The sequence below is a fragment of the Gallinula chloropus genome, assembly GCF_964237585.1.
Source record: "Gallinula chloropus genome assembly, chromosome: 1".
Classification (NCBI taxonomy): domain Eukaryota; kingdom Metazoa; phylum Chordata; class Aves; order Gruiformes; family Rallidae; genus Gallinula; species Gallinula chloropus.
Window position 1 is genome coordinate 1,713,926 of NC_140085.1, and position 13,553 is coordinate 1,727,478.

The following is a 13,553-nucleotide window of genomic DNA, read 5'->3' on the forward strand; positions in this document are numbered from 1 at the left end:
TCCCTCCTCCTGAGCGTGCGGCCAGAGGCCAAGCGTGCGTGCTGGGGGAAGAGGGAGCACACACACACTTATCTGCTGGCATCTAGCAAGCACCCACGGCACGAGCACGTCCCTCCCCAGCCACTCAGACGAGGCAGGCCAGAGGCTGTCAGGAATTTAATGGTACTTGGCACTGGGAACTGTACAAATACATTTACAGAGAACCACAGGGTTGTGTCTATGTACACCCAACCTTTCCGGCCCGACAGGTGACAGGCGGTGGTGACCCCTTTGACACGCGAGGTACGGGGCTCCTCGAGCGGAGGTTTTCAGGGAGCGCTCGAGGAAAAGGGTAGTTAGTGTGGGATCACTGTCCTCACCCTGTGTCACCAGCCCATCAGCTCTGCTCACAACCATTTCCACTCGGTTTCCTATGCCGCCTGGCAGCGCGGTGACCAAGCTGGCATCTCTCAGGCTAATCTTTGGACCACTAGAACACGGCAGCGCGGCCGTTACGAGTATATACAACCACCATCTCCTCCATCCTTACACCTCACCGGGCTTCAAACTCTTTCTTTTCTCTACCTCTTCTACCACATGCAATAACCCCTTGGTTGCCTCCAGTCCTGCCTCCCCATGCAGAAGGCGTTTCATTTCCAAAAGGCAACGGTAACAAGAATAAAAATCTACCTTCAACTCCCTGCTACTCCCCTCTAGCTGCTCCTCTTCCCTCCCCAAACCCTTTGACACGTGCCTAAAACCTTCCTAAACCCCCCTACCAATGCAGTTCTCTTGCAGTAATCTGGAGCACACACAAGACATTTACATCACTTATAAAAAGGGGGGGGAAATTACATTAAGTGTGTGTGTCCCCCCCCTCCCAGCCACCACTCTGAAGGCTGCAGCTTGTCTGTGCTCTGGAAAACTGTTGGAGTGATGTGACTGACAGTACGTACACAAACACCTCAGCAAGAAAGATCAAGTATTTGAAAGTCTCAAGGACAACAATAACAAAATACAAAAGTAAAAAAAAAAAAAAAAAGAGACCAAAAACCAAAGAAAACAAAAAAAAAACCCCAACCAAACCCCAAACTTGAAACAAAACAACTAATAAAAAAAAAAAAAGATTTAAATATCTGGCAGGTTATAAGAGGGAAAAATGAGGAATGTACAAAGGGGACACTAAGATGAAAAGATTCCAGTAGGTAAATTGAAAACCTGTTGAATTGGGGTCTGGGTTTTTTTTCCCCCCCTCCCTTCTCCTTTTTCACCATGAAAACGTTGTGTGCATCACAGTAACCACACACTGCAAAATGTACAGCCATAAACAACAGGAAAATGTGAATTCAGGTTGTCAGTCTGCTTTAGAAGCCCTTGTGCGGTGTCAATCCGAACCCTTTGCCCAGGGAAGTGCTACCAGGTGACACCCCAAACCTTCCACTCTTCACTTTGCTGTTTGCCAGCCTCAAACACCCCACGTGGAAACCTTTCTGAAACCAAAGCTCTTCAAATCTGCCATGAGAAAAAAAAAAAAAGCATGAAGGCTTCTTTCCCAGCCCCTCACAGCATTAAAACCAGGCTGTGTTGGTAAAAAAAACACCCCAGACTCCAGTTCAACAGCGTTAACTGCATACCAGTAGCTGCCATTACAACATGAACCCCCCCTCCCTTCCCCAAATATTCTGTTCAGCAGAGTGAATCCAACCATGCTCACATTGTAAGAGAAATGTACACGGTATTTATAAATAAAGAGTCTGGCACCCAGAGGTCGCTGGGTTCCTCTTCACACCAGCGTTTCTTTCCTCTTGCTGCTTAGCTGCTTCTCCCTTGTTTTCCTGTAGCCAGAGAGCGTTCTGTGTGTTTTCACACCTTTGGCTTCCTCTGAGTCCAGGATCGAGCCGCACTCGGATGTGCTTTCATCTAGCTCCATCTCGGTTATGCCGGACATGGTGGATTGTCTCTTCTGGGCTTTGATGTTGGGAGCGGAGGGGTTGTTCTCCTCGGATTCTTCGCTCAGCTCTGGCAGCTGTTTCAGCTCTGAGGAGGAGGCAGAAGTCCTCTGGAAGGGAGCGATGGCGGTTCGGATGCAGTTAACCCACTGCTGCTTGTGGAAGACGTCGTTGGCCTGCAGGGTGTGGGACTGGCCTGGGGAGGGATCTTGGAAACGAACTCGGAAGATATTTTTAGCTGGAGATAAACATAGGAGGAAAAAAAAAAGAGCAGATCAGTTCCTAACTCAATATTTAGATATTCCAGCACTAAGCAAGCGACCTGGAGTGCCCTGCTCTGCTTCAGGGAAAGCATTCAAAACCCCACCAAAGAAAAAACCCCAACCCAAACGCCACGAGCCAGCTCCAACACGTTAAAATAGATGTTTTCTAGTCTAAGTTTACAGCCACCAAACATAGAACTGCAAAGCCCAGGTCAGCAGGTTTAGATTAGCCCAGCAGGTTTAGGTTAGATATTAGAAAAAGGTTTTTTACTGTAAGAGAGTTGTCAGGGCCTGGAACAGGCTGCCTAGGGAGGGGGTTGAGTCACCTTCCCTGGGTGTGTTTAAAAAAAGGGTAGATGAGGTGCTCAGGGATATGGTTTAGCTTAGGATGGGAATGGTTGGACTCGATGATCTTAAAGGTCTTTTCCAACCTTGTGATTCTGTGACAGGCTAAAGGTGACACGTGTTAACATCCCCATGTCTGCTGTCCTAAAGGAACCTGAGTCCTCAGGGAGCTCTGCCCAGGGATAATCTCTCCTCCCCAGCAGATTGCCATGCAGAGGGATGCAGTTTGGTCCATACCTTTATCAGAATTGCCAAAAGCCCCTCGGAAAGATCCACCCATTTTCACATCTCCATCCTGCAGGTCTTCAAGGAGCAGCTCCTGGACAGGGATTGGCTGCCTGTACACTTGGTAGGCCTGACGCTCGTTGCGAGTGACCGGCCGGGTCAAAACCAGGATGTCTTGGAAGAGGAAGACGTAGAGTTTCTGGAAGAGAAGACACATCTGAGTGTGAGCACAGCATCACACACTGTATTCCAAGCGTCACACTCTGTATTCCAAGTGGTTACACATCCTCTGGCATTCAAGGCCACGTTATCTGGTTGCACCATGTCAACCTTCAGATCATTTCCTGTTAAGGTAACATAGGGCCACGGCAGTGGTGGCAAAGAGCAGACTTCCAGCAAGAGGTTTATTGTTTTAAGAACCCTTCAAAGCAAATTATGATTTGCAGATGGCAAAAAGAGGATGAGGAGAAGCAACCTCTTGCCTGACAATATAAAATGCTTCATGTATACAAAGTGTAATGGCCGAGTTAAACATAAAAAAAAGCCCCATTCAATGAAAAAAGTAAAGAAAAGAGAAAAAGATTTCACATAACAAACCAGGACAAAAAGGCAGCAAACCCTTGAGTACAGCAGGGTCTTTCAGTGCTGCTGCAGTGGCAGATAAACTCCTGGCAGTTCAGCTGGAAGCCACAGAGGCTTTCGCAGGAACACTTTTGTTTGGAAGAGCTGTGTGCTGGAGCACACAATGGGCAATGTCAGAGCACCTGAAAGTAAACAGCCAGCAGGAAATCCCTTCTGATGGAGTGCTTGGGCACAGAGCACACTTTCTATGGTAATTTTGTGCTAATTATTTTCCAGCTTCTGAAGGGCAATTGTAAAGCTGTCAGCAGGAAACTTTCCCTTCCACCCTGCAATGCAGGCTGCCATCAGGTGAGGTGCTTTCTCTTCTGCTTTATAAATTTAGCTAATTGTCTAAACTAACTCTAAGGATGGAAGGGATCCCAGTCCTGCTGACAGACAAATAGTTTCAACTATGTCTGAGGGAAGGTTTTCAAACTTGAGAATTAATTCCCATGAACAGGAAGGACTTACATGTCCATTTTTATTCTTCAGCTCCCCATGGCAGAGTAAAGCTTTGCTGCCTTCAATCCTGGGGTCCTTCTGCTTCTCATCCAGGTACTCCAGCTTGTCAATGTAATACTGGCACTCTGACTCCCCCTTCTTCAGGTTGATGTCAGACAGGACTCCTTGGATTATAGTTATCTGTAAGCCAAAATGTTTACAAATCATTAAATAGGGACCTTTGCTTGTGAATCTTTCCTTTAAGTGCAAATTAAGAACTGCAGATGATGGAATCCATGTGGGCTGATCTCTTATTTGCTTTCCTGAGGGATTACAGTGGCAGATTTGTGTCCTCAGAGAAAACAACCCCACAAAATTGCTGAGTGTTTCAGAAAGCTTTCACTGGAAGGCACCTCGAAAGCTCATCTAGTCCAACCCCTCTGCCAGAGCAGGATCACCCAGACTAAATCACACAGGAATGCATCCAGGACCACGGGGTTTGAATGTCTCTGGAGAAGGAGACTCCACAGCCTCTCTGGGCAGTCTGTCCCAGGTCTCTGTCACCCTCACAGGGAAAAAAGTTTCTCCTTATGTTCCCATGGAACTTCCTCTGCTCCAGCTTGCACCCGCTGCCCCTTGTCCTATCGCTGCCAGCCCTGAGAAGAGCCTGGCTCTGGCCTCCTGACTCCCACCCTTTACATATTTATAGAGGTCACCCTTCAGTCTCCTCTTCTCCAGGCTAAAGAGGCCCAGCTCCCTCAACCTCTCCTCATAAGGAGGGTGTTCCACTCCCTTTCTGAAGCTCCAGAATGGCACGTGTGTGTCAGAACAACGACCCTGAAATCACTATGAGACTTACGGCTTCTTCCAGAATCTGGATATCGGGGTGGTCTTTGGGAGTGTGCCTCAGGATCTCTTTTAGGAGCAGGGGGTATTTGACCAGTCGACTTCGAGGGATGTCCAAGAAGCTCCACAGGTCTAGCTTGCGGCTGAAAGGAGACTCCAGGCAGCGCTGAAGGAAGTCCTGCACCCTCCGATCCTGTTTCTTCTGATCCAGAAGCGCTTTGGCTGCCAGCTGATTGCTACAGTAACCTTTGTAGGCATGGAGTCGTGGTAACTGCAGGAGAAGAGAACAACGTTCCGGAGTCAGATTCCATGTAGGAAATGAAAATGACATTAAACACTTCAAACTCAGGGAGTTCTACTTCCCCTACTGTGATACATGCCCAATAAAAGCAAGCTAATAGGCTATCTTGTATGTGTCTGTTGTGAGGAGAACAAGGCCATCCCGCCTGTCACGGGCCTTTGATGTTCAGAGGTTTGAAATTAAGAGCAATAACACTACTGAAATCATATCAGTGATAAATAGTCCAGAAGATACAGACACTTCAAATATCAGCGACTAAACTGCAGTCTCCAGGGTGAAATCACAGCCCATTACAGCTGACAGACTCCCATTGTTCTCAGTGTAGCCAGGATTTCCGTTTCAGTCTTTTGCTCAAGGCTACAAAAGCCCACAAGCTTTTGGGCTTCTAGCTTTAAACCTTCCTTAAGTGCCTTTTTAGCCTGCTGTCTCTAAGTTATGGACTCACCCACTTCACAAGAATGGGCCCGATCTGCTCCACTGTTCCATCTGGTTTCGTTGCTTCTCCTAAACTTGCCAACAAGTCTGGAATTGAAACACAAGAATAGAAATTGCATCAGTGCCCCAGTAAGCTGTTCTAATTGGAGAAACCATGGAGTTTTAACTCTCAGCACGTTATGTGAGAGTGACCCAGTTGGTCTTACCTTCATGCAGAGGAATGTAAGAATCCAAATCACCAAATATGTGGGTGAGTTCCTCCTCGGACATAATAGAGAGTTTCAGCATGGGATCGTGATAAGCCTGTCAAAGAACGTCAGTATTAAAATACATTCAAATCTCCCAAGCCCAAAACCTTATGATTTAAATATGAGGGGATGTATCACACATAAACCAGATAGGAAGTGAAGCCAAGAGAAACAGGAACACTGACTGACTGCTGAAAGATTCATCTCTGTGTGAAGGTATCCAATGAAAAAGACTTTCCTGTCTGAACTGTTCTCAGGGGGGAGAGGGATTCCCCAAGTAGCTCTGCAGGACTGCAAAGCACAATCCTTTTTTTTTTTTTGGTTGGGTTTGTTACTCTAGGGCTGCTTTCCAGGCTGGCTTTCAAACTGTGGCCTGATAATAATGAAGAGAGATTCCACACCAGCTTTATCTGTCCTATGATTACTGGCTGTAAGAAAAACCCCCACTCACCTTTCTAGCAAGCTTCAGGTCTTCAATTAGGTCCTGTTCTCCCCTGGACATTTCATATATTGCCTGTGAGGAAGGGGATAAAGCAATGAGAGTCGTTTTTAATCCCAGTCTTCCTCTGAAAGAGCCTTTCAGCTCACATAATGTATATCCTGTCTCTGCAGCTTGACTAGGTGGCTCTGCCACCCGAATCGCTGTGTACCACCCGGGCATGACAACCTCAAGTAAATCCACCAGCTTTCCCAGCTTGGAGAAAGCAACATTCCTTACAACTGTGTGAAAGCTCTGACGCTCACACACAAGCCAAATTAAATATTAGTGCCTTTTAAATCACTGCTTTTACACAAGCAAGTAAGAAAGAAACAAAACCCAGAAAACCACAGAGGTCAAATCCCAGGCGTCTCTAGTCAGCTTCTGTGTTGTCCTTAGAAGATTTGTCTAAGAACTACAGGAAAAGGGCAAGCCAAGGCCTTGCTATTTGGCTTTTAACCAATTGTCAAGAGCTTTAAGAGAAAGACAGCTGGCTTTACAAGGAACCTGACTTTGGGTCTGCTGCAAAGCAACCAGCATGGTTGGGTCTCGAATTTCAGAAATGCTGAGCACCCCCCTGGAAGGAGTTTGGCATCTCTGAAGGGTCAAACTGGGGAAACGAACTCCTGAGTGACTGGAGAGAGAGAAGCCTACCTTTTCCCATGCCTAATGCAGAAATAAATCTAGTGGTTTAGAAATGAAGGTGCATGGGAAGAGTCACCCACGGATGCTCGTTAATCCCTTCCCTGCCAAGTACACAGCCCAAGCCAAGGCTTCGGTTGCCTCTCCCACTCCTGCTGTTTAACAGCCAGCCTACCTCCTGGCGCTTAATTTCTTTGGCACTCAAGGACTCTTTCATGTTGACATCTAACGTCTCAGACCAAAGGACACTGTTTCTTCTTTTAGGAGGAGTAGGAGCAGCAGTTCTGCTACATGACTTCTGGGCACAGGCAGGAGATTTGCTGTCACTGCGAAGGGCAAACGACTACAGGGATTTTGAAAAAAAAAGGGAAAAATTAAAAAAAATAAAGCCACCATTTCAGAAGTGTTACAGTGTTATCCATACCCCTCCCAATCCTTCATCCTCTGTTGTACAGAGCAGGAAAACACACCCAGACACTTTTCCTCAGATAAAGGAACAGTTTAATCAAGCTGCTGAGAAACCCCTGAGAGCTGAGAGATTGGCAAGCTTTTCCACATGCCTCTCCCTGCACTGACCCAGCAGCAGTGCCTGGGAAGAGGATGGGAAGGTAAGGCTTGGGTTAATTTCCAAGGAATAAGGAAGTAAATACGAGGGTCATAATTCTACCTATAACATGGGGTAATCAGGAGCCACTTGAACTTTGATCTCATGATTTGCAGCGTTATTAAAACCAGACGCAGAAACTCTCTTATCTGCCTGTGTGGGGTATAGAGCTCCTCAGACTAACGCTTCGCTACCATCGCTGAAGGACTGCTGAACAGCAGGGTTACTTCACGTTCAAGCACACGCTCCAATACACGTATCTCAAGTACTGGAACAGTTTATCAACTGATTGTCCCTATCTGAATCAGCTTATTTTTTTGTACTGCTTAAACCCTTGTTGATAACCCGCTTATCTAGCAAGCTACCTCTGAACTCTTCTTCACTCCAAAGTCCCAAGCAGGATTGCTGTCCTTGAGTGAAACATACAGGAGACTTTCAAGAGACACCTTGAAATCCCAGTGCTTGTTTTATCCCAGTACAACCAGCACGTTCTCCATCACTTGACTCCTAAGACTAGAAGGCTCTGCTTTTTTACCTGTATTGTCTGCCCAAAGCGCCGAACTGCACCATTTCTTACAGGAGAGATCAAGTTCGCCAGGGATGTGACCCGTGCTAAAGGCCGAACCCGCTTATTGCTTGGCTCCTGTAAATAAAGCAGAGAACAAATTGTACTGGCTGTGACTCCCACTTCATTTCTCAAGCTGCTCAGGCAGGTTTAAAAAGCATGAACCCACTTAAGGAGTGGGAAACACAGCAAAGAAGAGTGTTTTGAAGTAGCCATTCATCTTAAAAGGAAAGCAGAGGCTGTAAATATTTGTCTGAACTTTAAGGCTGCAATTAAACTGCAGAGACTTTGCCTGGTGCAAGAGGCAAGATAGCATATGCATCAGTCAGAATTCAAACCAGGGCTCAAGCAGGGCCCTGGTTTGAACATAAATAGACTGAAGCACTCTCCTCAGCGAGGCGAGTGACTGTCATCTAAAGCTGGAGCTGTGATCTACTTCTCCATTTTATCATGTTTTCCTTTGTAGGAAGAATGTGTTTTTCCATTTTAATTTTATTTTGGAGAGAAAAGTAGCAGTTGGAGCCCAGGACAGTCTCAGCAGCTATTCTAACCAACAGCTAATGACCACATGCTGAACATTCCTGCGAGGGACACACACACACTCACACTCACAAAGTGGATAAAGATTAAAACCTGCAGTTTACAAAGCTACCTCCCCTTTCTGTCCTGTCCATCCCTCCCCTACCCCAAACTCATCATAATTTTTCTAATACATTGTTTAGATTTGAAAGATAGAGCTTCTGCTTTTCTACACCACTAATCCCTGCCGGGAGCCAAGAGTGTTTTCAATTCTGTCCTGACAGAAATGCTGCCAAGACAGAGGAAACGCCCCATGGAAACCTCCTGCTGCTTAAGCTCAGATGGGTTTTTAAAATCACTTTGGCATCCCTACCTATTTTACATCAAAAATATCGTGTTGTAAGGGCTGATACGGGAAAGGTGTGCACAACGGGGTGCCGGGAAGAGAGGGACTCTGAGCCTGAGGCTAGGAGAACAGCTAGATGAGGTACCCTGGTGTGCTCAAAACATCTGGCAGACGGTTGGATGTGACTCATCATCACAAGGAAGCTTCTTAGCATGAAGTTCAGATGAGCTGATGGAAGCAGCCTGGGTTTTGGGTTCATCTCAGTTGAAATTTTACTTAAGCTTTACTAAGCGTTTTTGGTTAGTGACAGTTGAGACTCTTGTATTTCAAAAGGTTGAAAAGAGAAGACTGGTTAGAAGAAGCTCTCTGCTGCCTTTATTTCCAGTCTGAGATGGCAAGGTGAAGTACCCAAACCCTTCTGCTTCTGTGTTAGCTACAGAAATGACTAACGTCAAGAAAAAAAAAGAGGAATAGGAACACACAGACCTGGATTCCAGTCATGAGACTGAGGAAGCGTAAGAGCTACGTATGTAAGATCTGGTTTCAGCAACATGACCTGAGGAGTGGCCCGTCTGGCTGCCTACACGCAGGGTTAAGCAACAGAGAAGGTTAGCTCACACTGAATTAAGCCTTCAAAGTTGCTGGGAGGGGGGGTGATGTGAAAACGAAACAATCGATGAGTGATGGAGAACAAAAGGACCTCTTGGCAGAGCAATATGTGCGTGTTTAAGGCTGAGCTTGAAGCGTTTGGGTAATCTCAGGACTAGGAAGGTACTAAAGAAATGGGGAAGAGCTGCAAGAGAGCGTCCTCAACCCTGGGACTGGCTCAGCTGGGTTTTGGTACAACCCCAGGAACACTGCAGTTGCTTCTTCCCTTTGCCTCTCCTGCTGCACCCAAGGCAGGGTCAGTCAAGAGGATTATGCAGAAGGCATAAAAGTTAGGTTGGGCTCAAATGAAGACAAGAAAACTTGAATTCATCACAGCTATTTCTGAGTGGAGGAAATGATAGGTAATTTACTTCTAGCAAACCATACATCAGTGTACTAGGACAAAGGGACACAAGCCAAGAGAAGCTTAAGAAACTGCAGGAATGTAAGCAGAAAATATACAGACATAAGCCACACACAGCCCTGTCAAGGCCAGAGATATAAATAGCCTGGAAAAGAAAAACGTGACACTGAAAATGAATAGCAAGAAACCTCAGCACTTCAGGATGCTTATACAGTCTTTCGCAGCTCACTGCTGAAGGGTCACTCCACAGCCTTTCAGATATGAGACACAATGACACACTATCTGTGCTGAGGGGACATGTGTGAATGCCTTCCCAGCCCATCTGTGCCGGGCTGAAGCGACACATGCATATGCACAAGGTCTGCAGAAGGCATTCCTGCCTCTCTTGTTTGGGACAGGCGGTACAAAGGGGCTCCCTGGGATTATAAATCGTCACTTTTCAGAGCAGTTGATATGTACCAAGACACGCAAAGCCAGGCTTGAAGCGGAAAGCGCCGCTCTCCTGAGCAAGAAGGGGGGGGATTTCGTGCAGATCGGCAAGACCAGAGCATTTTCTGTGCATATGACGTGCTCCCCTGGGGTGCCTGGCCAGGAGAAAAACTTCTGTACGCTATAAATTCAACTTAGCAAAAGGTCATTTCCCCTCTCTGTTAAAGAGAAACAAATCCCACTTTCTGTCCTGCGAGTGCTCTCAGACATGAATGGCTCAGACTGCCAAAAAAATGCATCTGTTTCTGCTTCTCCTTCCAACTATACTGTCTGATCCAAGGCAGGGAGGGGGAAAAAAAAAACCCCAAATCCCTCTCCTTCAAAACCTCACCTTCTCTGAGATCTGCGTTTCAGCCTGGGGTCATGTACTCCCCTTACAAAGTCAGCCACGGTGTAAGCTGAGACTCAGTGGAGTTGATGCTCTGGCTAACTTTGGCTCAGCATTGTATTTTTTTTTAGTCCTGTACTTGCAAACAATGATTAGCCTGTCTCCACACTGTACAGGAGCCCAGATTAGAATGAAACCTGTGAAGTTTCTGTAACAGCTAGTGGTGTTAAGCATTGCAGCGCTGACAGATAATTAAAACCCCAGTTTAACACCATTTTTGCTTCCATTCAGATTTTTTTTTTCCAAGGGTCTCTATTAAAAGTGAATATAAATAGATCGTATAAGCACACACAAAAGCTGAATCTACGTCTTGGTGCCTCCTTTGGCAGGCAAGACTTCACGCTAGTGGAATTTCTTCAAGTGCTTCTCCTATAAATGCAGGTTAACTCTTCGTATTGTGAAAAGATTGCACCTTGCTGCTGGAAAGAAAACCAGCTTCTACTTCTGAGCAACATTTTCCCCCAGCAGCATGCACGCCTACAACCTTTCCCCTTGTGCTAGGCAATCATTAGTGGCTTTTACAAGGATGGCTTACTAGAGCGCAATGTCCTACGTGCCCATCCCAGACCCATGTGTACAAACACGGTGACAAATCGAAAAACCACTCATGGCAAAACTTTTCCTATTAAGCCAAATAAGCAAAAAGGGATTTTAATAACCAGCCTGGATAACTCCTGCCAGGAATCATTGTCACCTGACTACCTTACTTTAAGATTCACAGGCAGCAAGCTCGCCAAAGCTCAAGCTCTGTTCTGAAAACCGTCTGTCTGCACACAAACCAAACCACCAGCCTCCGGCTTGACACGTCGGTAGGGAGATTACAACCATCGCCTTTCCCAAACTCAACAGGCTGTTCACCAAGGGGGAAGTGTGGGCTTGCCACCCTGCTGATAACTTCAGCGGCTCTTGATAGCAACTCAGAACCTGGCACCGAGAGGAGCGGCGGTTTTAGGAGTCATCACTCAACCCCAGATCCAGAATTTAACTTCAGATACCCAGAGTACTGGTTACACCCTTACAGAAAACACGCGTTTTAAGAATGAAGAGTCGATTCCCTCTCCTTTAAAAGATCTGGTTTGTGTTATTTCTCTCCCAGCATCTGGTTTCTCTTTCGCACAATGAGATTGCCCAAGTTTGGCTGTTTTCTAGTCGGTATTTGAAGAGGCTGGCGACTCAAGACCGGAGCCCTCAAGCTTCCCAGCTGTCTGAAGCCGCTTCCCCCCCCTTTATTTTTCCTTAGCCACCTCATCTCACCGCTGATTTCGGCAATAAAACCCTGCCCAGGGCTGCCGGTCCCTACCTGGCTGCTGAACTTTTGCCTCCTGTCGCAGCAGGAGGCATGCTAGCATCTTCTAGGAACGCAATTATTGCCATCTACATAACAACAGACGATAAAAATAACAATGCTTCAAAGGAAAAAAAAAAACCAAAACCCTACAAAACACCAACCAATCCAACGAAAGGCTTTTTTCCTTTTTTTTCCTATTTTGCTTTATGCAGCAAACACACACACACCCCCCCTAATAGGAAAAACCCCGTCAGTGGAAAGAGGTGGTCTACAGAGCAAGGGCGTTGTGTCAAGGACAATCCTTGCTGGGAGGAGAGGGGCCAGGTGAGGCGCCGAGCTCGGCTTCGGCTCCCCGCTCCCACTCCTCCAAGAGCCACGAACTCGATTTAAACAACCGAATTAGCCCCCCAGACTTTTAAAACCATATATATATATATTTAAATCGCTGCTTGCACTTCTCCCCGCGGCCGATTCTCTCGCCTCACCCGGCTCTCGCCTCACCCGGCTCGTCGCCTTCCCTCAGGCGCGGAGAGCGGGAAGGCGGTGGAGGGCTCCCCAAACCCACCACTCTCCCCCCCACTCCCCCCAATCCCTCCTAACCCCGCTTCTCCTCACCTCCTGCTCCCTGAAGGACTGGTTCTGCGCGTCGATCACCCGGATAGTCCTTTTGATGGGCAGCAGCCCCCCGAGCTCATCGTGAGCCACCATGGCCGCCGTCCGCGGCGTCCCCCCGCCGCCGCCGCTTCAGCCGGGGCTCATCCCCGCTCTGCTCCCGCCGCCTCGCAGCGCCCCGACCTCAGCGGCGGGGGCGGGGAGGGCGCTGTGACACACCCCCTCTGACTCAGGCCCCGCCTGAGGCTCCGCGCCTCAGGGGGTGAGAACAACTCCCCTCCTCACCACAGCCCTTCTCCCGCCTCTTAATTCCTCCTAAACCGCCCCAAAATGGGACTTGTGAGAGCCTCTGCTTTAAGGCAGGGCGATGCAAGCACCCACTAGAGATGGAGGGGACTATTCCATCGCCACCCGCGACGGGAAGCGGTTTGAAAAGCGCGGGGCTTTTGCTATTTGTAAGGAAACAGAGCCAAATGCTTGTTTTGGGGGGTTATCTTCCCCTTCTTCTCCCCTCTTTTCCTCTGCTGGCATTCTCAGCGCTAGACCCCACCGCTGCCTACAGCCACCTCACAAGCATGGCAGCTCTGAAGCGTTAAATCCACCCCAGGGCCGCGAGTGGGTTTGTTTTTCCTTTTACCGGCCCCAACCCTCCTCTGCTTGAAAAAAAAATACTATTAAAAAACAAATAAAATAAAAAAATGAAAAGCACAGGTCTAGACAAGTCTTTATAAAGTCTGCTCTGAGCTTTAAAGGTTGAGCTGGCGCGGCTCTGTTAGGGGCTGGGCTGAGCCTCTCCCCCCTGTGCTGCCAGGGGAGCCTGTCCCAGCAGGCCTGGCTGGAGATGTAAAGGGTTTGTGTGTGTGTTTTTTTAGTTGTTTGTTCAAGTCATATTATTCCTGGCACAGGTACAAATCTCCAAAATAAAAGGTCTCTTGTGCTGGTAAAAATAAACTTGAG

At 47.5% G+C, this 13,553-nt stretch overlaps 1 protein-coding gene across 1 annotated transcript; it reads right to left on the bottom strand.

The window, feature by feature from the left end:
* Positions 1–1,656: 1,656 nt before the first annotated feature.
* On the bottom strand, positions 1,657–12,723 carry NET1 (neuroepithelial cell transforming 1). The gene is made up of 10 exons (XM_084279125.1): positions 12,600–12,723; positions 7,913–8,020; positions 6,949–7,116; positions 6,105–6,167; positions 5,612–5,708; positions 5,416–5,492; positions 4,683–4,940; positions 3,854–4,024; positions 2,774–2,960; positions 1,657–2,166 (listed from the first exon to the last, which is right to left on the bottom strand). The coding sequence occupies exons 1-10, from the start codon at positions 12,690–12,692 to the stop codon at positions 1,763–1,765; spliced, it is 1,626 nt and encodes a 541-aa protein (XP_084135251.1). The 5' UTR covers positions 12,693–12,723; the 3' UTR covers positions 1,657–1,762.
* Between the last annotated feature and the right edge of the window lie 830 nt (positions 12,724–13,553).

Coding starts and splice junctions, on each gene's coding strand:
- NET1 (XM_084279125.1), bottom strand. CDS start 12,692: ATGGTGGCTCACGATGAGCTCGGGGGGCTGCTGCCCATCAAAAGGACT. Junction 6,168..6,948: donor AAGAAATTAAGCGCCAGGAG/GTAGGCTGGCTG, acceptor CCTTCCTCACAG/GCAATATATGAAATGTCCAG. Junction 2,961..3,853: donor TGAAGAATAAAAATGGACAT/GTAAGTCCTTCC, acceptor CTTCTCTTCCAG/AAACTCTACGTCTTCCTCTT.